Genomic DNA, 26,022 nt, shown 5'->3' on the forward strand with positions numbered 1-26,022 from the left:
AAGATCGATGCATACCGTTTTTCTTGTTTCTTTGTGAGCCACTGTCAACATCCTGGGAAGCCACCTGGCACAAACCTTTTCTAACGCCAACACCTTCAGTATTCTGCAAACACTTCCTTCCCCTATCACAACGTAGTGTGACAATTCGTTCACTGTGATGCGTCTGCCAGCAGTCACCATCTCATTAACTCTCTGCATACTGTCTGGAGTGTGTGCAGTACGAGGCCTGCCGCTGCGAGGACAATCCTCAATATTGCCGTGCCCGCTTTCGCCACATAACCTGCTTGCCCACCGACTAACTGTACTGCGATCGACAGCAGCATCTCCGTCCACCTTTTTCGACCTCCTGTGGACGTTTCCCATTGTCTTGTTTTCACAGCACAGGAATTCTACGACAGCACGTTGCTTCTGATGAACGTCAAGTGTAGCAGCCATCTTGAAGACATGCTGTGACGGCACCACTCACGGGAACAGGTTGAACTAAGTTTGAAAACAAGCGGGAAGGATGTATCTATACACTGTAAAACTTGCACACATGCAGAATGAAAACTGTATTTTTACAAAAATAGTGTGCATTTCTTTTGGAGTGACCCACGTAAGTAGTTAGTGTGGGCCGTTTCTGCGCCAATTATTGGAAGTGCCAAGCAAGAAAACTAAAATATTAGAGGGTGGGGGTGGGGGAAGGGGTTAAGAGAATTTATGCTTCAGAAGGGGGGTGCGACTGGAAAACTTTGAGAACATCTGATCTATTCCACAGCCCCTCACAGAGTGCTCTGACGGATGTGAGCAGGTTACAGTCTGCTCCGCCCACTGTATTTTGAGTTTGGCGCAGATGGCAGTACGAGACGTTTCGGCTTCAGCGCCGGCGGCATCTTCAGGAGCGTGCTTACTGACCTGCGCTGCGACTGGCTGTTGCCCACGGAGCAGGCAGAGTCCGGCGCCTTGCAGGAGCGGCTCGCTACGGACGCGGAGGTCGCCCCGGCGGCGGGGGAGGCGGTGCCCGGTGCTGACGCGGCCGTCGACGGCGCCTCTCGCTCCTCCTTCATGGCGGCGGCGGGGTACACTGCAACCAGGAAGACACCCACGTCACCAGGGAGCACGACGGGACGAAACCCAGTCTGGAGCTGCAGCTCGCAAAGTATCCGGCAATCAGACCGTCAATGATATACATCGTCCGTACAAAAGTTCCCACACTGGTTTTCTTCCTGGCGTACGAAAAAATGGCTGACATCGAAATAAGTGTACAAGGAATAGAAAAGCAACTGAAATCACTCAATAGAGGAAAGTCCACTGGACCTGACGGGATACCAATACACAGAGTACGCGAAAGAACTTGCCCCCCTTCTAACAGCCGTGTACCGCAAGTCTCTAGAGGAACGCAAGGTTCCAAACGATAGGAAAAGAGCACAGATAGTTCCAGTTTTCAAGAAGGGTCGTCGAGCAGATGCGCAAAACTATACACCTATATCTCTGACGTCGATCTGTTGTAGAATTTTAGAACATGTTTTTTGCTCGAGTATCATGTCGTTTTTGGAAACCCAGAATCTACTATGTAGGAATCAACATGGATTCCGGAAACAGCGATCGTGTGAGACCCAACTCGCTTTATTTGTTCACGAGACCCAGAAAATATTAGATACGGGCTCCCAGGTAGATGCCATTTTCCTCGACTTCCGGAAGTCGTTCGATACAGTTCCGCACTGTCGCCTGATAAACAGAGTAAGAGCCTAGGGAGTATCAGACCAGCTGTGTGGCTGGATTGAAGAGTTTTTAGCTAACAGAACACAGCATGAAACTTCCTGGCAGATTAAAACTGTGTGCCGGACCGTGACTCGAACTCGGGACCTTTGCCTTTCGCGGGCAAGTGCTCTACCAACTGAGCTACCCAAGCACGACTCACACCCGGTACTCACAGCTTTACTTCTGCCAGTAGTACCTCGTCTCCTACCCTCCAAACATTACAGAAGCTCTCCTGCGAACCTTGCAGAACTAGCACTCCTGAAAGAAAGGATATTGCGGAGACATGACTTAGCCACAGCCTGGGGGACGTTTCTAGCTGTAGGACGGGCCGTGAGTCGTGCTTGGGTAGCTCAGTTGGTAGAGCACTTGCCCGCGAAAGGCAAAGGTCCCGAGTTCGAGTCTCGGTCCAGCACACGATTTTAATCTGCCAGGAAGTTTCATATCAACGCACACTCCGCTGTAGAGTGAAAATTTCATTGTAGAACACAGCATGTTGTTCCCAATGGAGAGACGTCTACAGACGTTAAAGTAACCTCTGGCGTGCCATAGCGGAGTGTTATGGGACCATTGCTTTTCACAATATATATAAATGACCTAGTAGATAGTGTCGGAAGTTCCGTGCGGCTTTTCGCGGATGATGCTGTAGTATACAGAGAAGTTGCAGCATTAGAAAATTGTAGCGAAATGCAGGAAGATCTGCAGCGGATAGGCACTTGGTGCTGGGAGTGGGAACTGATCCTTAACATAGGCAAACGTAATGTATTGTGAATACATAGAAAGAAGGATCCTTTATTACATTATTATATGTTAGCGGAACAAACACTGGTAGCAGTTACTTCTGTAAAATAATTGGGAGTATGCGTGCGGAACGATTTGACGTGGAATGATCATATAAAATTAACTGTCGGTAAGGTGGGTGCCAGGTTGAGATTCATTGGAAGAGTCCTCAGAAAATGTAGTCCATCAACAAAGGAGGTGGCTTACAAAACACTCGTTCGACCTATACTTGAGTATTTCTCTTCAGTGTGGGGTCCGTACCAGGTTGGGTTGACGGAGGAGATAGAGAGGATCCAAAGAAGAGCAGCGCGTTTCGTCACAGGGTTATTCGGTAACCGTGACAGCGTTCCGGAGATGTTTAGCAAACTCGAGTGGCAGACTCTGCAAGAGAGGCGCTCTGCATCGCGGTGTAGCTTGCTGTCCAGGTTTCGAGAGGATACGTTTCTGGATGAGGTATCGAATACATTGCTTCCCCCTACTTATACCTCCCGAGGAGATCACGAATGTAGAATTAGAGAGATTCGAGCGCGCGCGGAGGCTTTCCGGCAGTCGCTCTTCCCGCGAACCGTACACGACTGCAACAGGAAAGGGAGGTAACGACAGTGGCGCGTAAAGTGCCCTCCGCCACGCACCGTTGGGTGGCTTGCGGAGTATAAATGTAGATGTAGGAATGTAGCATTGGATGTCTCCGCACAGCTCATGTAATTTGCGTAAACAACGCGCCACTGATTTGCACACACACTGACGCCCCCAGATGGTGACACTGGTGCGTTGCAAAGGATTTACAGGAGGCGAATTCGCTCTACGATTTTTACCCTCCGCCTAAATCGGTGATCCCTCGATGCCTCAGAACGTGTCCTACCAACCGATCCCGTCTTCTAGTCAAGTTATCCCACAAATATATCTTCTCCCCAATTCTATTCAGTACCTCCTCTTTCGTTATGTGATCTACCCAACTAATCTTCAGCATTATTCTGTAGCATCACATTTCGGAAGCTTCTATTCTCTTCTTTTCTAGACTATTTATCGTCCACGTTTCACTTTCATACATGGCTACACTCCATACAAATACTCTCAGAAATGACTTCCTGACACTTAAATCTATACTCGATGTTAACAAATTTCTCTTCTTCAGAAATGCTTTCCTTGCCATTGCCAGTCTGCAATTTATATCCACTCTACTTCGACCATCATCAGTTATTTTGCTCCCCAAATAGCAAAACTCCTTTACTACTTGAAGTGTCTCATTTCCTAATCTAATTCCCTCAGCATCACCCGACTTAATTCGACTACATTCCATTATCCTCGTTTTGCTTTTGTTGATGATCATCTTATATCCTCCTTTCAAGACACTGTCCATTCCGTTGAACTGTCTCTGACAGAATTACAATGTCATCGGCGAACCTCAAAGTTTTTATTTCTTCTCCATGGACTTCAATACCTACTCCCAACTTTTCTTTTCTTTTCTTTCCTTTCCTGCTTGCTCAGTATACAGATTGAATAACATCGGGGATAGGCTACAACACTGTCTCACTCCCTTCCCAAGCACTGCTTCCCTTTCATGACCCTCGACTCTTATAACTGCCATCCGGTTTCTGTACAAATTGTAAATAGTCTTTCGCTCCATATATTTGAACCCTGCCACCTTCAGAATTTGAAAGAGTATATTCTATTGTCAAAAGCTTTCTCTGTATACGTTCAATATCCCCTGTTGGTCCTAGCTGGTACGGGTCACACACACTTGATCAATAGTCGTTGTAGACTGACTGCACTTCCCCAGTATTCTACCAATGAACCGAACTATCACCCACTTTACCCACCACTGAACCTATGTGGCCCTTCCATCATATCCTTACAAATACACCCAGGTATTTGTATGAATTGGCCAGCTGCAACAGTAACTCGCTGATGTTATAGCCATAAGATCGTTTTTTTTTCGTTTTTTAAGTGCAAAATTTTACATTTCTGAACATTTAGATCAAGTTTCCAATCTCTGCATTGAAATCTTATCAAGATGTGGCTGAATATTCACGCAGCTTCTCTAAAATAGTACTTCATTATACATAACTGCATCATCTGAAAACAGCCTGATGTCACTGTTGATATTGTATACTGGTAGTGGGTGCCTCTCTCCTGTTTTACTTTCCACATTATAAAACGTCGGCAAGAGAAAGAGAGAGATCAGGCTTCGGGGTTGCGTTCTGTTTCATGTAAGCGAACTGTTTCCGAAATTTTAACTCGTCAACTGATGATAAGTACTCATCATTCGAAGAACACTGAAACACGAGTTTGAATGTACCGTTGAAAACCATTTCGTCCGAATATCAAAAAACACATAGCAGTTATAACCAGCTCGCCGATCACATCTACATCTACATCCATATTCCACAAGCCACCTGACGGTGTGTGGCGGAGGGTACCTTGAGTACCTCTATCGGTTCTCCCTTCTATTCCAGTCTTGTATTGTTCGTGGAGAGAAGGATTGTCGGTATGCTTCTGTGTGGGCTCTAATCTCTCTGATTTTATCCTCACGGTCTCTTCGCGAGATATATGTAGGAGGGAGCAATATACTGCTTGACTCTTTGGTGAAGGTATGTTTTCGAAACTTCAACAAAAGCCCGTACCGAGCTACTGAGCGTCTCTCCTGCAGAGTCTTCCACTGGAGTTTATCTATCATCTCCGTAACGCTTTCGCGATTACTAAATGATCCTGTAACGAAGCGCGCTGCTCTCCGTTGGATCTTCTCTATCTCTTCTATCAATCCTATCTGGTACGGATCCCACACCAGTGAGAAGTATTCAAGCAGTGGGCGAACAAGCGTACTGTAACCTACTTCCTTTGTTTTCGGATTGCATTTCCTTAGGATTCTTCCAATGAATCTCAGTCTGGCATCTGCTTTACCGACGATCAACTTTATATGATCATTCCATTTTAAAGCACTCCTAATGCGTACTCCCAGATAATTTATGGAATTAACTGCTTCCAGTTGCTGACCTATTTTGCAGCTAAATGATAAGAGATCTATCTTTCTATGTATTCGCAGCACATTACACTTGTCTACATTGAGATTCAATTGCCATTGCCTGCACCATGCGTCAATTCGCTGCAGATCCTCCTGCATTTCAGTACAATTTTCCATTGTTACAACCTCTCGATACACCACAGCATCATCTGCAAAAAGCCTCAGTGAACTTCCGATGTCATCCACAAGGTCATTTATGTATATTGTGAATAGCAACGGTCCTATGACACTCCCCTGCGGAACACCTGAAATCACTCTTACTTCGGAAGACTTCTCTCCATTGAAAATGACATGCTGCGTTCTGTTATCTAGGAACTCCTCGATCCAATCACACAATTGGTCTGATAGTCCATATGCTCTTACTTTGTTCATTAAATGACTGTGGGGGAACTGTATCGAACGCCTTGCGGAAGTCAAGAAACACGGCATCTACCTGTGAACCCGTGCCTATGGCCCTCTGAGTCTCGTGGACGAATTGCGCGAGCTGGGTTTCACATGACCGTCTTTTTCGAAACCCATGCTGATTCCTACAGAGTAGATTTCTAGTCTCCAGAAAAGTCATTATGCTCGAACATAATACGTGTTCCAAAATTCTACAACGGATCGACGTTAGAGATATAGGTCTATAGTTCTGCACATCTGTTCGACGTCCCTTCTTGAAAACGGGGATGACCTGTGCCCTTTTCCAATCCTTGGGAACGCTACGCTCTTCTAGAGACCTACGGTACACCGCTGCAAGAAGGGGGGCAAGTTCCTTCGCGTACTCTGTGTAAAATCGAACTGGTATCCCATCAGGCCCAGTGGCCTTTCCTCTTTTGAGCGATTTTAATTGTTTCTCTATCCCTCAGTCGTCTATTTCGATATCTACCATTTTGTCATCTGTGCGACAATCTAGAGAAGGAACTACAGTGCAGTCTTCCTCTGTGAAACAGCTTTGGAAAAAGACATTTAGTATTTCGGCCTTTAGTCTGTCATCCTCGGTTTCAGTACCATTTTGGTCACAGAGTGTCTGGATATTTTGTCTTGATCCACCTAGCGCTTTGACATGAGACCAAAATTTCTTAGTCTTTTCTGCCAAGTCAGTACATAGAACTTTACTTTCGAATTCATTGAATGCCTCTCGCATAGCCCTCCTCACACTACATTTCGCTTCGTGTAATTTTTGTTTGTCTGCAAGGCTTTGGCTATGTTTATGTTTGCTGTGAAGTTCCCTTTGCTTCCGCAGCAGTTTCCTAACTCGGTTTGTGGCACAAGACGGGATCGGTTGGTAGGACACATTCTGAGGCATCGAGGGATCACCAATTTAGTATTGGAGAGCAGCGTGGAGGGTAAAAATCATAGAGGGAGACCAAGAGATGAATACACTAAGCAGATTCAGAAGGATGTAGGCAGCAGTACGTACTGGAAGATGAAGAAGCTTGCACAGGATAGAGCAGCATGGAGAGCTGCATCAAACCAGTCTCTGAACTGAAGACGATGGGAGAGTGTCACAGAGATATCGAAGAACTGAAATGGAAGACTCTTTAAGACAGACATAAACCATCCCGGGGAAGTCTCTTAACGAGGTATTCAAACAATCACTCTTCCCGCAGTCTGTACGTGAAATGGAACGCGGAGGAACCCTAACGAGTTATACAATGGAACATACCCTCTGCCATATACCTCGCGGTGGTCTGCAGAGTATAGATGTAAATAAATAAATGTCGTGTGACTAGGGCCTCCCGTCGGGTAGACCGTTCGCCGGGTGTGAGTCTTTCGATTTGACGCCACTTCGGCGACTTGCGCGTCGATGGGGATGAAACGATGGTGATTGGGACAACACAACACCCAGTCCCTGAACGGAGAAAATCTCCGACCCAGCCGGGAATCGAACCCGGGCCCTTAGGACTTAAATTCTGTCGCGGTGACCACTCAGCCACCGGGGTCGGATAGTATAGATGTAAAACTTCGTGGCAGATGAAAACTGTGTGCCGGACCGAGACTCGAACTCGGGACCTTTGCCTTTCGCGGGCAAGTGCTCTACCAACTGAGCTACCCAAGCACGACTCACGCCCCGTCCTCACAGCTTTACTTCTGCCAGTACCTCGTCTCCTACCTTCCAAACTTTACAGAAGTTCTCCTGCGAACCATGCAGAACTAGCACTCCTGAAAGAAAGGATATTGCGGAGACATGGCTTAGCCACAGCCTGGGGGATGTTTCCAGAATGAGATTTTCACTCTGCAGCGGAGTGTGCGCTGATATGAAACTTCCTGGCAGATTAAAACCGTGCAAGCTTCTGTAAAGTTCGGAAGGTAGGAGACGAGGTACTGGCGGAAGTAAAGCTGTGAGGACGGGGTGTGAGTCGTGCTTGGGTAGCTCAGTTGGTAGAGCACTTGGCCGCGAAAGGTAAAGGTCCCGAGTTCGAGTCTCGGTCCGGCACACAGTTTTAATCTGCCAGGAAGTTTCATATCAGCGCACACTCCGCTGCAGAGTGAAAATCTCATTCCAGTATAGATGTAGATAGTATAGCTGTAGATGTAGACGCGCATCACTTCTGTCTATTGCGCAGTCATAGCGTGGTCTGTGCCAACACCTCTGGCCCGGAAATGCATTGCCGGCCAACAGTTGCCTGTAATATTGCCTAACATGTCGCTGCAATTTCTGTGGCTAACAATGTTGCTGGTCAACATGGTCGGAATAGCTGTGGACTTTCTATGAGCCGCGTTAATACGTTCCGTATAATACCTTGCTACTGGCTTAGCGCGCTTTGTAATATCTACTGTTATGCTGGCTCTTTACTAACGTTTTTTGAGCACCTGGCTCATCCATCTCTGGTCTCCGATGGCACCCATCTCAGCTTGAAGACTTCTGCCATCAGCACGGATAAGGAAAGAAAGAAAAAAACTCATAGAATTGGGAATCTGTCACATACATTCTCTTAGGTGCTAGTATCTATTTGTTTAACAGCACTGCGTCAGCCCAGTCATGCACACACCATGTCCATCAACAACCAGCCACTGTCTGAGCAAACCACGACAAGAAAAAATAAACACACAAAAAGGCGACTGTAAGTGCGTCATAAACGTAATAGTATCCCTAGATATAAACATGTTTACAGTTTGCTTCACTGACTGTAAGGCTAAACTGGAAATAAACACACACGACGAAAATCGTCAATAAACGTCAATTCTTGAATTGCGACGTCTTTCTTCGAAGGATTTATTTCGCAACCAGTTTTGCTTTTCAGCGCGACAGTATTTTCTCTCAGTATAACTATGCAGTAGGCACTTAAGTGATGCTATGCAATTGCGTAGCGTGTTTCCCTGCACAGCTTTGGACTTTTACACACTGCACGCAAACTGTGAAACTGTCACTTGATGTTTCAACTAATCATCAGAAATACATCCTAATTGCACCATTGAAGTTTCATATTGTTTATTTATACTTAATTAATGGTATTAAAAAAAAAGAAGATATATGTGTTTCTATTGACGCAAACAAGTACAATATTATGCCTGGTGCAGCCAGCAGATCATATTATTAATAACATACCATTGGAATTAAATACAAAGGACATTTATCTTGAAACTTAAATGGACAAGAGGTCACACGCATAGCTCAGTTGAACTTTGTGGCCATTCACTGATCACAACTGTAAGACGTCGTGGTCTCCTGAACTTCATCACTTACATATTCCGCCCTCACAATCATATTCTGCACATCAAGACGCTTCATTCGAACCCAAACTCGATAAGATAAAGTCAATGTTGTATGAATTCATGTAAACGATATGCAAATAACTAGTAAATCCCAAGTGCGCACCATGGTTGAAATACTCGAGGCTGGCGTACATACACACACACATTCAAGACATGACAGTCACTACAAGCTTTTAGTTCGGGAGAGGCAAAAACCGCACAACAGGACGCCAGTCCCTTCAGAGGACGTCCCAGCCTATCTATGTTGGCCGGTGACCGCCCATAGAGCAGACAGCAGTTGCCTGAGTGAAAGAAGGAATGACCCCGTGTTTGGCTTAAAAGCAAATTCCGCTACATTGTGTGGCAGCGGCCAGCCTACGCATTCTTTACACATGGCACGCAGTTTCAGAGATTTTCACAGGGAGACAGCAAACGCCAAACGCCGATACTACAGATTTCCGGATTGGTCGCCTTAAACAAAACATCATTCTCCCGTTTTAGAAGAGCAGTGCTGATTGGCAGACGATATTTCTGACGCCTTGAGCTGAAGGAATAATGGAAGAGACCGAAAGATATACCCCTTCACATCTGGCGTGGAGAGGCGCCATTCTGCTGTCGCTTTTGGAGCGAGAAACAAGTCTCTCCTCAGTACTTCACTGGGACAGCACTTCTGTCGAGAGCGAATAGGAGTGTGACTCTATACTGAGTCGTTGCGATATAGCGTTGTTCACTGTGTTGGCCGACACACTTATTGTGCGGTGTGAACGGACAGAGTTATAGTTAAACACCTGCGAGCGAATTTTTGAGTGGCATCGTGGTGGACTGCTTATCTGACTGGTGTACCAGGCCAATAGTTAGACTAGGGGCGAATAGGAGTCCTCGACTTCATCAAGGTGTAGGGAGAGTTTGATTGGCGAAGGTGAATCCAGATAGAACGAGAGTTATCTTATTTGTCAGCAGCGAGCGGCGCAGACAGCAGTCATCGCAGCTTACCATATTGTGCGCTACAGCTCTTGCGAGCCCCATATTTCTTCCACGACAGTACAGTTCACTGCATTTCACACGCGACAGCGTCGACCGTACCTAGCAACATTCTAACGGACAAGATTGGTCTCTGCAGTGGGCGGAGATCTGTGAGGGGAAATGCTGACGTAATCGGCGCTACCAACACAAACTGTAACATTTAGCTTCGCCACACAGCCTTGACACTACAAATGTTAGGACGCTGGCGTTGGCAGAAATGAAAAAAACAAGGAATTCGACATGAGGCGAAGTGTTCCAGACCCATTGGACACCTTTTATTGTGCAGTAAAATTGTGCAAGATGTTCGAAAGTATGAGGAAAATAGGGGTACGTTACAGGGAGAGAAGGGTAGTATACAATATGTACAAGATTCAAGAGTGAATAATAAGAGTGGACGACCAAGAACGAAGTGCTCGGATTAAAAAGGGCGTAAGACAGGGATGTAGTCTTTCGTCCCTACTGTTCAACCGTTACATCGATGAAGCAAATGATTCAAATCGCTCTGAGCACTATGGGATTTAACTTATGAGGTCATCAGTCCCCTAGAACTTAGAACTACTTAAACCTAACGAACCTAAGGACATCACACACATCCATGCCCGAGGCAGGATTCGAACCTGCGACCGTAGCGGTCGCGCGGTTCCAAACTGTAGCGCCTAGAACCGCTCGGCCACCCCGGCCGGCTCGATGAAGCAGTGATGGAAATAAAAGAAAGGTTCAGCAGTGGAATTAAAATTCAAAGTGAAACCGTATCAATGATACTATTCGCTGATGACACTGCTATCCTGAGTGAAAGTGAAGAAGAGTTGCACGATATGCTGAGTGAAATGAACAAACTAATGAGTGCAGAATACGGATTGACAGTAAATCGAAGAAAGATGAAAGTAACGAGAAGTAACAGAAAAGACTATGGTGAGATTACCAGGATTGATGATCAAGAAGTAGATGAAGTTAAGGAATTCTGCTACCTAGGCAGCGAAATAACCAATGACGGACGGAGCAAGGAGGACATCAAAAGCAGACTAACAATGGAAAATAGGGCATTCCTGGCCAAGAAAAGTCTACTAGTATCAATCATAGTCCTTAATTTGAGGAAGAAATTTCTGAGAATGTACGTCTGGAGCTCAGCATTGTATGGTAGTGAAACATGGACTGTGAGAAAACCGGAACAGAAGAGAATCGAAGCATTTGAGATGTGGTGCTATAGACGAATGTTGAAAATTAGGTGGACTGATAAGGTAAGGAATGAGGAGGTTCTACACAGAATCGGAGATAAAAGGAATATCTGGAAAACACTGATAAGGAGAAAGGAGAGGATCTTAGGACATCTGTTAAGACATCAGGGAATGGTTTCCACGGTACTAGAGGGATCTTTCGAGGGAAGAAAACTGTAGAGGAAGACAGAGATTGGAATACATCCAGCAAATAATTGAGGGACGTAGACAGCATGTGCGATCTGAGATGAAGAGGACATGAATTCGTGGCGGGCCGCATCAAAGCAGGAAAAAACGCAGTTACCATTGTAAGGAAAGTGGTTATCGCCAAGCGTGAATGTATCGCTTTCCTTTCAGTTCTTCCTTGCTCTAAGGGGCACAAGCAGGCTGCTATCATGTTCATCTACAGAATATCTAATAACAAATCAGTACTTAAACATACAGCTCTAAACCCAGCAGTATACAGGGTGGTCCATTGATAGTGAGTGGGACAAATGTCTCACGAAATAAGTGTCAAACGAAAAAACTACAAAGAATGAAACTTGTATAGCTTGAAGCGGGAAACCAGATGGCGCTATGGTTGGCCCGTTACATGGCGCTGCCATAGGTCAAACGGATATCAAACGCGTTTTTTAAAAACAGGAACCCCCATTTTTTATTACATATTCGTGCAGTACGTAAAGAAATATGAATGTTTTGGTTGGACCACTTTTTTCGCTTTGTGATATATGGCGCTGTGATAGTCACAAACATATGGCTCACAGTCTATGACGAACAGTTGGTAACAGGTAGGTTTTTTAAATTAAAATGCAGAATGTAGGTGCGAACAGTTGGTAACAGGTAGGTTTTTTAAATTAAAATGCAGAATGTAGGTGCGTTTGAACATTTTATTTCGGTTGTTCATATGTGATACATGTACCTTTGTGAACTTATCATTTCTGAGAACGCATGCTGTTACAGCGTGATTACCTGTAAATACCACATTAATACAATAAATGCTCAAAATCATGTCCGTCAACCTCAATGCAGTTGGTAATACGTGTAACGACATTCTTCTCAACAACGAGTAGTTAGCCTTCCGTAATGTTCGAACGTGCATTGACAATGCGCTGACGCATGTTGTCAGGCGTTGTCGGTGGATCACGATAGCAAATATCCTTAAACTTTCCCCACAGAAAGAAATCCGGGGACGTCAGATCCGGTGAACGTGCGGGCCACGGTATGGTGCTTCGACGACAAATCCACCTGTCATGAAATATGCTATTCAATACCGCTTCAACCGCACGCGAGCTATGTGCTGGACATCCATCATGTTGGAAGTACATCGCCATTCTGTCATGCAGTGAAACATCTTGTAGTAACATCGGTAGAACATTATGTAGGAAATCGGCATACACTGCACCATTTAGATTGCCATCGATAAAATGGGGGCCAATTATCCTTCCTCCCATAATGCCGCACCATACATCAACCCGCCAAGGCCGCTGATGTTCCACTTGTTGCAGCCATCGTGGATTTTCCGTTGCCCAATAGTGCATATTATGCCGGTTTACGTTACCGCTGTTGGTGAATGACGCTTCGTCGCTAAATAGAAAGCCTGCATAAAATCTGTCATCGCCCCGTAATTTCTGTTGTGCCCAGTGGATCTGTACAAGACGTTCAAAGTCGTTGCCATGCAATTCCTGGTGCATAGAAATATGGTACGGGTGCAATCGATGTTGATGTAGCATTCTCAACACAGACGTTTTTGAGATTCCCGATTGTCGCGCAATTTGTCTGCTACTGATGTGCGAATTAGCCGCGACAGCAGCTAAAATACCTACTTGGGCATCATCATTTGTTGCAGGTCGTGGTTGAAGTTTCACACGTGGCTGAACACTTCCTGTTTCCTTAAATAACGTAACTATCCGGCGAACGGTCCGGACACTTGGATGATGTCGTCCAGGATACCGAGCAGCATACATAGCACACGCCCGTTGGGCATTTTGATCACAATAGCCATACATCAACACGATATCGACCTTTTCCGCAATTGGTAAACGGTCCATTTTAACACGGGTAATGTACCACGAAGCAAATACCGTCCGCACTGGCGGAATGTTACTTGGTACCACCTACTTATACGTTTGTGACTATTACAGCGCCATCTATGACAAAGCGAAAAAAGTGGTCCAACTAAAACATTCATATTTCTTTACGTACTACACGGATATGTAATAAAAAATGGGGGTTGCTATTAAAAAAAAAGAACGCAGTTGATATCCGTTTCATCTGAGGCAGCGCCATCTAGCGGGCCAACCGTAGCGCCATCTGGTTTCCCGCTTCAGGCTAGACAAGTATAGTTCTTTGCACTTTTTCGTTTGATGCTTATTTCGTGAGATATTTGGCCCGGTCACTATCAATGGACCACCCTCTATTTACAATGTGAAGCTGATATTTTTACAAAAAAAAAAAAAATGGTTCAAATGGCTCTGACCACTATGGGACTTAACATCTGTGGTCATCAGTCCCCTAGAACTTAGAACTACTTAAACCTAACCAACCTAAGGACATCACACACATCCATGCCCGAGGCAGGATTCGAACCTGGGACCGTAGCGGTCACGCGGTTCCACACTGTAGCGCATAGAACCGCTCGGCCACTGCGGCCGGCGATATTTTTACAGGCCGGCACGTCGGTATTTGTTCCGTCGATATATCAATCCTTTCCTCGATGTATCGGAAGTCGATAATAACACCTTTTACATATCGATGTATCGGACTGCCGAGATTATAAGAATAGCAAGTGTCGTAGTGTGGAGCGCAGGCACGCACGCGTGTGTAGGTCGCGGCTACGCCACGTGAGAGCCACGTCTCGTGCGCAGAGCCAGCCAGCCCGCGGCCTTGGTGCTTCGCCAGCCGTAGAGTGGAGTGGGGCAGGACACTTCGCTGGGCACGTGGCCCGTGTTCCCCGTATAACAGCCGGCGTCCCTCAGCAGCTGCGGTGCCGCCAACGCCGTAAAACCTGTAGCACTGCCCAACAGCTTATTCGGTGTAAGGCGCGCGAATGAACCCAGTCCGTTGTCCTCGATGGTGAGTGTTCATCGGAGGTGAGGGTATCATCTGGAGTGCCGGCCGAAGTGGCCGTGCGGTTAAAGGCGCTGCAGTCTGGAACCGCAAGACCGCTACGGTCGCAGGTTCGAATCCTGCCTCGGGCATGGATGTTTGTGATGTCCTTAGGTTAGTTAGGTTTAACTAGTTCTAAGTTCTAGGGGACTAATGACCTCAGCAGTTGAGTCCCATAGTGCTCAGAGCCATTTGAACCATTTTATCATCTGGAGTGCCCCAGCGAAGTGTGGTAGGTCCGCTGTCGTTTTCTATCTACATAAATGATCTTTTGGATAGGGTGGGTAGCAACGTGCGGCTGTTTGCTGATGATGCTGTGGTGTACGGGAAGGTGTCGTCGTTGAGTGACTGTAGGAGGATACAAGATGACTTGGACAGGATTTGTGATTGGTGTAAAGAATGGCACCTAACTCTAAATATACACTGCTGGCCACCGTAAATGCAACACCAAGAAAGACAAGAGGTAGCACAACAAAATTTATTTTGTAGATAACATGTTGGCCAAGTATCAAACGATTACGTTTACAGACGTCTGTGACGTGTGGTTCCTGCCAGAATCAGTAGCCAGAGTAGCCGCCATTGTTGGAGATCACCGCTGCCACACGTCTCGGCATTGAGTCAAAGAGACGTTGGATGTGTTCCTGGGGTACAGCAGCCCAAGCAGCTTCCACACGTTGCCAAAGATCATCTGGTGTGGCAGCTGGGGATGTAGTCTGGGTCACTCGTTGAGCAACCATGGACCACATGTTTTCTATCGGCGAAAGATCCGGAGAGCGAGCCGGCCAGGGAAGCAATTCAATCTGGTCATTGACGAAGAACCTTTGGACAATGCGTGCCACGTGTGGTCGCGCATTATCCTGTTGAAATATGGCTGTGGCCGAGCCCTGAAGGTAAGGAAGGTCAACTGGCTCCAGCACCTCGGATATGTAGGCGTGCGAGAGTAATATCCAATACCGCCCCATACCATAATACCCGGTGCAAGACCAGTGTGGCGGTGCATAATGCAGCTGTCCAGCATCCTCTCCCACGGTGTCTCCACACTCGAATCCGACCATCGTGGTGCTGCAGACAGAAGCGTGCCTCGTCAGTAAAGACAACGTCATTCCATTCTGCCGTCCACATCCGTCTGTCATCGCACCATTGGCGACGGAGACGTCTGTGGTTCTGCGCCAGTGGTAGACGAAGCAATGGACGTCTTGCGGACAGACCACTCTGCTGCAAACGGCGTCGAATGGTACGCGCAGACACTGGATGATGCGTTACAGACGCAATGTGCTGTGCTACGGTTCGGGATGTCACTGAGCGATCCGTCACTGCCATGCGCACAATTTGCCCATCAGCACGTGCAGTGGTGCACCGAGGTGAATGCGATCGACCACGTCGGTCCGTCGTACCCTCCTGCATCCAACGGTCACATATCCGCATTACAGTTTTTTGGTTTCGTCCAACACGACTAGCGATTTCTCTGTATGATAATCCACAATCTCGGTAAGCCACTATCCTTCCTCTGTCGAACTCGGGTACTTGATCAAACGATGTTCGCTGTTGTCTACGAGGCATAACTGATCGTCTTGTGAAACAACCACAAGGTAAACACACGTGCCGAACGTACACTCGTCGAAATCGCCAAGCCTTAAATGGCGCTATGAGGTGGCGCCACAGGCGCGCGTGATGTGCGTCTGCGCTGAAATTCTAATCAGTTGCATACCTCATCGCTGCAAACCCATGGTGTAAATTTCAGTTGATTCAGATGCTTCCTTCAGGGTGTTGCATTTACGGTGGCCAGCAGTGTAGATAAATGTAAATTAATGCAGATGAATAGGAAAAAGCATCCCGTAATGTTTGAATACTCCATTAGTAGTGTAGCGCTTGACACAGTCACGTCGATTAAATATTTGGGCGTAACATTGCAGAGCGATATGAAGTGGGACAAGCATGTCATGGCAGTTGTGGGGAAGGCGGATAGTCGTCTTCGCTTCATTGGTAGAATTTTTGGAAGGTGTGGTTCATCTGTAAAGGAGACCGCTTATGAAACACTAATACGACATATTCTTTGGGATCCCTATCAGGTCGGATTGAGGGAGGACATAGAAGCAATTCAGAGGCGGGCTGCTAGATTTGTTACTGGCAGGTTTGATCGTCACGCGAGTGTTACGGAAATGCTTCAGGAACTCGGGTGGGAGTCTCTGGAGGAAAGGACCCGTTCTTTTCGTGAATCGCTACTGAGGAAATTTAGAGAACCAGCATTTGAGGCTGAGTGTAGTACAATTTTACTGCCGCCAACTTTCATTTCGAGGAAAGACCACGAAAGATAAGATAAGAGAGATTAGGGCTCGTACAGAGGCATATAGGCAGTAATTTTTCCCTCGTTCTGTTTTGCAGTGGAACAGGGAGAGAAGATACTAGCTGTGGTACGAGGTACCCTCCGCCACGCACCGTATGGTGCATTGCGGAGTATGTATGTAGATGTAGAAGTAGAATGTGTTTCAGTGGGTATCGGTCTCTACATTTTACGTCACCGCACGGTATCGATACGGTCAATTCGTCGCTAACGTAACTGAAAGTGTGACAAATCTTTCTACCGGGTCGTTATAATTAAACTTTCCGTATTTAACACGGTAACTAACTACCGTACGAGTACCAAACTTGGTAACATTAATGTCGATTACAGGGGTAAGAGACATAAGGCAGAATCAATTCAACTGAAACACCTTTAATGTGCTGCTGCTCTATATCATACCAGTACATAACACCACCATTAGTGCAACAAAATTGGCTCAGTATGGGGTCCATCACAAGAAACTGAAAGCGCAGGATTGCATTCTGTAAAGCAGAACCAAGCATGAAACTTTCTGGCAGATTAAAACTGTGTGCAGGACCGACACTCGAACTCGCGGCCTTTGCCTTTCGCCGGCAAGTGCTCTACCATCTGAGCTACCCAAGCACGGCTCACGCCCCGTCCTCACACCTTTAGCCGGCAGGTGTGGCCGTGCGGTTCTAGGCGCTACAGTCTGGAACCGCGCGACCGCTACAGTCGCAGGTTCGAATCCTGCCTTTGGCATGGATGTGTGCGATGTCCTTAGGTTAGTTAGGTTTAAGTAGTCCCAAGTTCTAGGGGACTGATGACCTCAGAAGTTAAGTCCCATAGTGCTCAGAGCCAATTGAACCATTTTTGATCCCTTTGTTGTCCATTTGTCTGTCGGGCAGTTGAGTATTCTTTTTCTCAGGGGCAGAAACTGGTGCCTGAGTCTGCAGTCTCTTGGCGGTGTGAAAAAGTTAACAGTGACAAAAACGAAACAAACGAACAAGGGAACTTAAAACGTTCACGTCGACACGTAACGACACAGACCAAAGATACTACTGACGCTGGCTGAGATAAGCGAAACAGTGGAATGTCGGGAGAGTCCACTTGAAGGGAAGTGACCCAGGCAGGCGAACAATGATACGGCACGCTGGGCTAACAGCCACACTTCAACTAAGAATATTATCATACTGCGCAGAGGCAAAGACTGCCGAAGATCGTCCAACACTAACATAACTTGCTCTCTCTCTGACGTGCACATCGATGAGTTACAAAAATAAAAATGACATGACGACATTACACCGTTTAGGAAGACTTGCACCGGGCAATAGAGCCGCACAAAATTATTATTACCATCACCATCATCTATACGCATAATTAAGTTAGTACGGGGCTCTCCGAGGGCCAGTTCTAATTCGCAGTTGTCTTTTTTTTTTCAAATTCTTCTTTCTTCCTTCCGGCGATCTAGGGTCCACGTCAATTCAATTGTGTCCTTTCCGAGCTCTGGCTGCCGCCCATTGAGCCGGCACGGTAGCTCAGCGTGTTCGGTCAGAGGGTTAGCAACCCTCTGTAATAAAAAAAAAAAAAATTAAAAAAAAAACTGAGTTAACCGATCAAAGACGAGCTTAAACGGATGTCTTACGACGTCCGCCCCGAGTACATACAACGAACGAAAACGAACAAAATGAGAACAAAAAATAAAAAAAAATTGCTCCCTACATCTCCATCTACGTCTACATAGATACTGCGCAACTCGCCGTATAGTGCGTGGCGGAGGGCACCCTGTACCACTACAGGTCATTTCCTTTCCTGTTCCACTCGCAAATAGAGCGAGGGAAAAGCGACTATCTATATATGTCTCCGTGTGAACCCTAATTCCTCGTATCATCTTCGTGGTCCTGAAGCGCAGTGTATGTTGCCTGCAGTAGAATCGTACGGCAGTCAGCTTCAGACCCCTGTTCTCTAAATTTCCTCAACAGTTTCCAGAATGAGATTTTCACTCTGCAGCGGAGTGTGCGCTGATATGAAACTTCCTGGCAGATTAAAACTGTGTGCCGGGCCGAGACTCGACCTCGGGACCCTTGCCTTTCGCGGGCACGGGTGCTTGGGTAGCTCAGTTGTTAGAGCACTTGCCCGCGAAAGGCAAAGGTCCCGAGGTCGAGTCTCGGTCCGGCACACAGTTTTAATCTGCCAGGAAGTTTCCTCAACAGTGTTTGTCGTTAGGAATTTCGCCTTCCCCTCCAGGGAACCCCATTTGAGTTATGCGAAGCATCTCTCTAGCACTTACGTGTCGTTCGAACCTACCGGTAACAAATCTAGCAGCCTGCCCCTGAATTCGCTCGATGTCTCCCTCCAATCCGTCCTGGTACGGATCCCAAACACCCGAGCAGTACTCACGAATAGGTCGCGCCAGCGTCCTTTGCAGGTGAACCACATTTTCCTCAAAAAAAAAAAAAAAAAAAAAAAACCGCAGTGAATCATTGGCCTTCCCTACCACAGTTCTCAGATGCTCGTTCCATTTCGAAACGCGCAACGTTACGCCCAGGTATTTAAACGACTTGACTGTGTCAGGCAGGACACTGGTAATACTGTTTCCGAACATTACAGGTTTGATTTTCCTACTCATCCGCTTTAACTTACATTCTTCCACATTTAGAGCTACCTGCTATTCATCACACCAACTGCAAATTTTGTCTAAGTCGTCTTGTATCGACCTACAGTCATTAAACTTCACACATTGCCGCACAATACAGCATCATCAGCAGACAACCGTAAATTGCTCCCTACCCTGTCCGCCATATCATGTATTTATACATAGAACAACAGCGGTCCTATCACACTTCCCTGGGGCACTCCAGAAAGATACCGTTGTCACTAATGAAAGTCGCCGTCGAGGACAACATACTGGGTTGTATTACTTAAGAAATCTTCGAGCCGCTTCGATATGTGTGAACTTACTCCAGAGGCCCCCCATGAACCATGGACCTTGCCGTTGGTGGGGAGGCTTGCGTGCCTCAGCGATACAGATGGCCGTACCGTAGGTGCAACCACAACGGAGGGGTATCTGTTGAGAGGCCAGACAAACGTGTGGTTCCTGAAGAGGGGCAGCAGCCTTTTCAGTAGTTGCAGGGGCAACAGTCTGGATGATTGACTGATCTGCCCTTGTGACACTAAAATGGCCTTGCTGTTCTGGTACTGCGAACGGCTGAAAGCAGGGGAAACTACAGCCGTAATTTTTTTCCCGAGGGCATGCAGCTTCGCTGTATGGTTAAATGATGCAGTCGAATTAAGTCGGGTGGTGCTGAGGGAATTAGATTAGGATATGAGACACTTAAAGCGGTAAAGGAGTTTTGCTATTTGGGGAGCAAAATAACAGATGATGGCCGAAGTAGAGAGGATATAAAATGTAGACTGGCAATGGCGAGGAAAGCGTTTCTGAAGAAGAGAAATTTATTAACATCGAGTATAGATTTAAGTGTCAGGAAGTCGTTTCTGGAAGTGTTTGTATGGAGTGTAGCCATGTATGGAAGTGAAACTTGGACGATAAATAGTTTAGACAAGAAGAGAATAGAAGCTTTCGTAATGTGGTGCTACAGAAGAATGCAGAAGATTAGATGGGTAGATCACATAACTAATGAGGAGGTATTGAATAGAATTGGGGAGAAGAGGAGTTTGTGGCACAACTTGACTAGAAGAAGGGATCGGTTGGTAGGACATGTTCTGAGGCATCAAGGGATCACAAATTTAGCATTGGAGGGCAGCGTGGAGGGTAAAAATCGTAGAGGGAGTCCAAGAGATGAATGCACTAAGCAGATTCAGAAGGATGTAGGTTGCAGTAGGTACTGGGAGATGAAGAAGCTTGCACAGGATAGAGTAGCGTGGAGGGCTGCATCAAACCAGTCTCAGGATTGAAGACCACAACAACAACTACTGCATATGCTCGTACCTTCGCAACAGCCTTCAATGGGGCACCGTGTCAAATGCTTTGCGGAAACCTAGAATTACGGAATCAGCCTGTTCCCCTTAATCGATAGTTGTATCATGTCAGAAAAGAGCAAGGCGCTTTTCGCACGAGCGATGCTTTCTAAAACCATACCGATTCGTGGACATGGCTACGCAGTCTCAAGAAATTTTTTTATAGTCGAACTGAGAATGTGTTCAAGGATTCTGCAGCAAGCAGAAGTTATCGATATTGGTCTGTAATCTTGTGAGTCCGTTCTTTTCCATTTCGTATATACTGGAGTCACCTCCGCCTTTTTGCAGTCGCCTGGGGCTTTGTGCTGGGCGAAAGATTCACGATAAATGCAAGTTAGGTAAGGGGTCAACCTCGTAGAGTTCTCCTGCCGCCTTTCTCGCTTGGCTCTGAGCAGATGATGATGATGATGATGATGTTTGGTTTGTGGGGCGCTCAACTGCGTGGTTATCAGCGCCCGTACAATTACCCAATCTTTGCTCAGTCCAATTTCGCCACTTTCCTGGATGATGATGAAATGATGAGAACAACACAAACACCCAGTTATCTCGAGGCAGGTGAAAATCCCTGACCCCGCCGGGAATCGAACCCGGGACCCCGTGCTCGGGAAGCGAGAACGCTACCGCGAGACCACGAGCGGCGGACAGGGCTCTGAGCAGTATGGGACTTAACTGCTGTGGTCATCAGTCCCCTAGAACTTAGAACTACTTAAACCTAACTAACCTAAGGACATCACACACATCCATGCCCAAGGCAGGATTCGAACCTGCGACCGTAGCGGTCGCGCGGTTCCAGACTGTAGCGCCTAGAACCGCACGGCCACTCCGGCCGGCTTTCTCGCTTGTCCGCATGCCTTCGGCATCTCCTGGAAGCCTTTGTGTGCTCCCGTAAGCGGATCACGCTCCCAAATATCTTTAGCGGAAATTTCCACTTCTCGTAGCTCTTTTTCAACTTCTGTGAACGGTGCCGCTTTGGTTTCCTTATCTCGAAAGTAGGTTACGTATCCTTTTACATATCTTTCCTGAACTAATTCGTGTCACGAGACCATAAAAAGCAGATCTTCTTTTGCGAAGCATGTCGCGTGTCTTCTCGAGGTGCATCTACACACTGAAGAAGGAAAGAAAGTCGTAGGCCTACCTAAATTCGTGTAGGACCCGCGCGAGCACGCACAAGTACCGTAACGCGACATGGTGTGGACTCGGCTAATGTCTGAAGCAGTGCTGGAGGGAAATGGAACTACAGGGTGTTTCAAAAATGACCGGTATATGTGAAACGGCAATAAAAACTAAACGAGCAGCGATAGAAATACACCGTTTGTTGCAATATGCTTGGGACAACAGTACATTTTCAGGCGGACAAACTTTCGAAATTACAGTAGTTACAATATTCAACAACAGATGGCGGTGCAGTCTGGGAAACTCTATAGTGCGATATTTTCCACACATCCACCATGCGTAGCAATAATATGGCGTAGTCTCTGAATGAAATTACCCGAAACCTTTGACAACGTGTCTGGCGGAATGGCTTCACATGCAGATGAGATGTACTGCTTCAGGTGTTCAATTGTTTCTGGATTCTGGCGGTACACCTGGTCTTTCAAGTGTCCCCACAGAAAGAAGTCACAGGGGTTCATGTCTGGCGAATAGGGAGGCCAATCCACGCCGCCTCCTGTATGTTTCGGATAGCCCAAAGCAATCACACAATCATCGAAATATTCATTCAGGAAATTAAAGACGTCGGCCGTGCGATGTGGCCGGGCACCATCTTGCATAAACCACGAGGTGTTCGCAGTGTCGTCTAAGACAGTTTGTACCGCCACAAATTCACGAAGAATGTCCAGATAGCGTGATGCAGTAATCGTTTCGGATCTGAAAAATGGGCCGATGATTCCTTTGGAAGAAATGGCGGCCCAGACCAGTACTTTTTGAGGATGCAGGGACGATGGGACTGCAACATGGGGCTTTTCGGTTCCCCATATGCGCCAGTTCTGTTTATTGACGAAGCCGTCCAGGTAAAAATAAGCTTCGTCAGTAAACCAAATGCTGCCCACATGCATATCGCCGTCATCAATCCTGTGCACTATATCATTAGCGAATGTCTCTCGTGCAGCAACGGTAGCGGCGCTGAGGGGTTGCCGCGTTTGAATTTTGTACGGATAGAGGTGTAAACTCTGGCGCACGAGACGATACGTGGACGTTGGCGTCATTTGGACCGCAGCTGCAACATGGCGAACGGAAACCCGAGGCCGCTGTCGGATCACCTGCTGCACTAGCTGCGCGTTGCCCTCTGTGGTTGCCGTACGCGGTCGCCCTACCTTTCCAGCACGTTCGTCCGTCACGTTCCCAGTCTGTTGAAATTTTTCAAACAGATCCTTTATTATATCGCTTTTTGGTCCTTTGGTTACATTAAACCTCCGTTGAAAACTTCGTCTTGTTGCAACAACACTGTGTTCTAGGCGGTGGAATTCAAACACCAGAAAAATCCTCTGTTCTAAGGAATAAACCATGTTGTCCACAGCACACTCGCACGTTGTGAACAGCACACGCCTACAGCAGAAAGACGACGTACAGAATGGCGCACCCACAGACTGCGTTGTCTTCTATATCTTTCACATCACTTGCAGCGCCATCTGTTGTTGAAAATTGTAACTACTGTAATTTCGAAAGTTTGTCTGCCTGAAAATGCACTGTTGTCCCAAGCATATTGCAACAAACGGTGTATTTCTATCGCTGCTCGTTTAGTTTTTATTGCCGTTTCAAATATACCGGTCATTTTTGAAACACCCTGTACGAGAGGATGGAGATATCTTCTGAACAGAACGCTGCCAGGCCGTATTCAGTGAGGCTCAGTAATGTTCATGTCTGGGGACTTTGATGGCCAGCGGAAGTGTTTAAACTCAGAAGAGCATTCCTGGAGCCACTCTGTAGCAATTCTGGACGTGTGCGGTGTCGCATTGTCCTGCTGGAACTGCCCGAGTTTGTCGGACAAGCGTGGTGTAAGCAGTCTCTTTGATAGACCTGTTACACCTTCTAAGTGTTCTGCCAATGAATCACAGTAATTGACATGTTGCAAAGATTCTGCTACTGTGTAGGAACAATAATCAAGTGAAGCTGACCTTAGGGTTTTACTAAAATGTGGGAATGATGAAATAATGTTTATCTTATGTGGAGAAGTATTGCAAATTTGTACCGCACTGTTTGCAATGCAACTTTTATAAGCCGGTGTCCTTATTGATATGACACGGCACTTTCCTTTTCGTGGACGATGGAGGAAATGTGCGTTTCAATAGAGCTAACGTGGGAATTTTACGCGCGCCCCTTGAGTAAACAGTGTGATTTAAGAACTAGAAACATCAAATAGAAACATCCCTCAACTGCCGCTGGAGTGCGTTGCGATCGCGTATACCACGTTGGGGCCCACGTGCCGTGTGCACGAGTCGCATCGTTGCTGAGCGTTCAGCAGCACGTTGAACTCGGCACGATCAACGTTCACGTTCGACAGCACGGCCCGTGTGCTGCATCAAACCAGTCTCAGGACTGAAGACCACGGGTACGGAGGCAATCGCTCTGTAATGGTGTGGGGTATGTGCCGTTGGAGTCATATTCGACCCCTGATACGTCCAGACGCACTTGCTGGTGAATGCTCGCTTCCTAGAAGCCAGACACTGGCTGGCGCGCGCCAACTAGTTACGGATACTGACGTCACTGGCTGATCACGTGTCGGGCCGGCAGTCAGCTGACTCACTCAGCGCTCTCTCCGGAGACGCAACGCTACCGCCCTCTCACGTTGCGGCCTGCTCAGCGCCGTAGAGGCGCGCAGCCCTCTGGGCCTCGCATCCGTCCCACTGCGCATGCGCCGCAACCTTGACACAGTGAAGCCAACAGCTGTGGGGAGCTGTGCGGCCAACTCGGGCGTTGTATACGAACTGCTCACTCGGCCGACACACCTTTCGCAGCCACGGTCGCGACCACAAAGCCAGCGCCGAGCGCCCGTAACAGCCACTGTATGGCCTAGCACCGAAGCTTCGTGTTCTAAATACATTACACACCACCTTTTGGTTTTAGTGAGAGCTTCGTAAGGGCAGCGTGGAGGCCCCGGGAGTAGTCAACATTCCATTATAACTACTCACGGCCTTCGGAGAGCCAGTCCTGACAAAACTCTACCATCTGGTGAGCAAGATGTACGAGACAGGCGAAATGCCCTCAGACTTCAAGAAGAATATAGTAATTCCAATCCCAAAGAAGGCAGGTCTTGACAGATGTGAAAATTACCGAACTATCAGTTTAATAAGTAACAGCTCCAAAATACTAGCGCGAATTCTTTACAGACGAATGGAAAAACTCGTAGAAGCCGACCTCGGGTAAGATCAGTTTGGATTCCGTCAAAATGTTCGAACACGTGAGGCAATACTGACCTTACGACTTATCTTAGAAGAAAGACTAGGGAAAGGCAAACCTACGTTTCTAGCATTTGTAGACTTTTGACAATGTTGACTGGAAATTCTGAAGGTGGCAGGGGTAAAATACAGGAGTGAAAGTCTATTACCAATTTGTACAGAAACCAGATGGCAGTTATAAGAGTCGAGGGGCACGAAAGGGAAGCAGTGGTTGGGCAGGGAGTGAGACAGGGTTGTAGCCTCTCCCCGATGCTATTCAGTCTGTATATTGAGCAAGCAGTAAAGGAAACAAAAGAAAAATTCGGAGTAGGTATTAAAATCCCTGGAGAAGAAATAAAAACTTTGAGGTTCGCCGATGACATTGTAATTGTCAGAGACAGTAAAGGGCTTGGAACAGCAGTAGAACGGAATGGACAGTGTCTTGAAAGGAGGGTATAAGATGAACATCAACAAAAGCAAAACGAGGATAATGGAATGTGGTCGAATTAAGTCGGGTGATGCTGAAGGAATGAATTAGGAAATGAGAAACTTAAAGTAGTAAAGGAGTTTTGCTATCTGGGGAGCAAAATAACTGATGGTGGTGGAACTAGAGAGGATATAAAAATGGTTCAAATGGCTCTGAGCACTATGCGACTTAACTTCTGAGGTCATCAGTCGCCTAAAACTTAGAACTAATTAAACCTAACTACCCTAAGGACATCACACACGTCCATGCCCGAGGCAGGATTCGAACCTGCGACCGTAGCGGTCACGCGGTTCCAGACTGAAGCGCCTTTAACCGCACGGCCACAC

General features: G+C 46.8%; 1 protein-coding gene across 1 annotated transcript in view; it reads right to left on the reverse strand.

Annotated features, from left to right (window-relative positions):
• Positions 1–26,022, reverse strand: part of LOC124553531 (period circadian protein) — a 197,896-nt gene that overhangs the window by 130,080 nt on the left and 41,794 nt on the right. Inside the window, exon 2 of the mRNA XM_047127380.1 lies at positions 895–1,063. Coding sequence (XP_046983336.1) covers positions 895–1,046 — 152 coding nt within the window. The 5' untranslated portion in view covers positions 1,047–1,063. The remainder of the gene's footprint in view (positions 1–894; positions 1,064–26,022) is intronic.

The sequence above is a fragment of the Schistocerca americana genome, chromosome 11 (assembly GCF_021461395.2).
Source record: "Schistocerca americana isolate TAMUIC-IGC-003095 chromosome 11, iqSchAmer2.1, whole genome shotgun sequence".
NCBI lineage: Eukaryota > Metazoa > Arthropoda > Insecta > Orthoptera > Acrididae > Schistocerca > Schistocerca americana.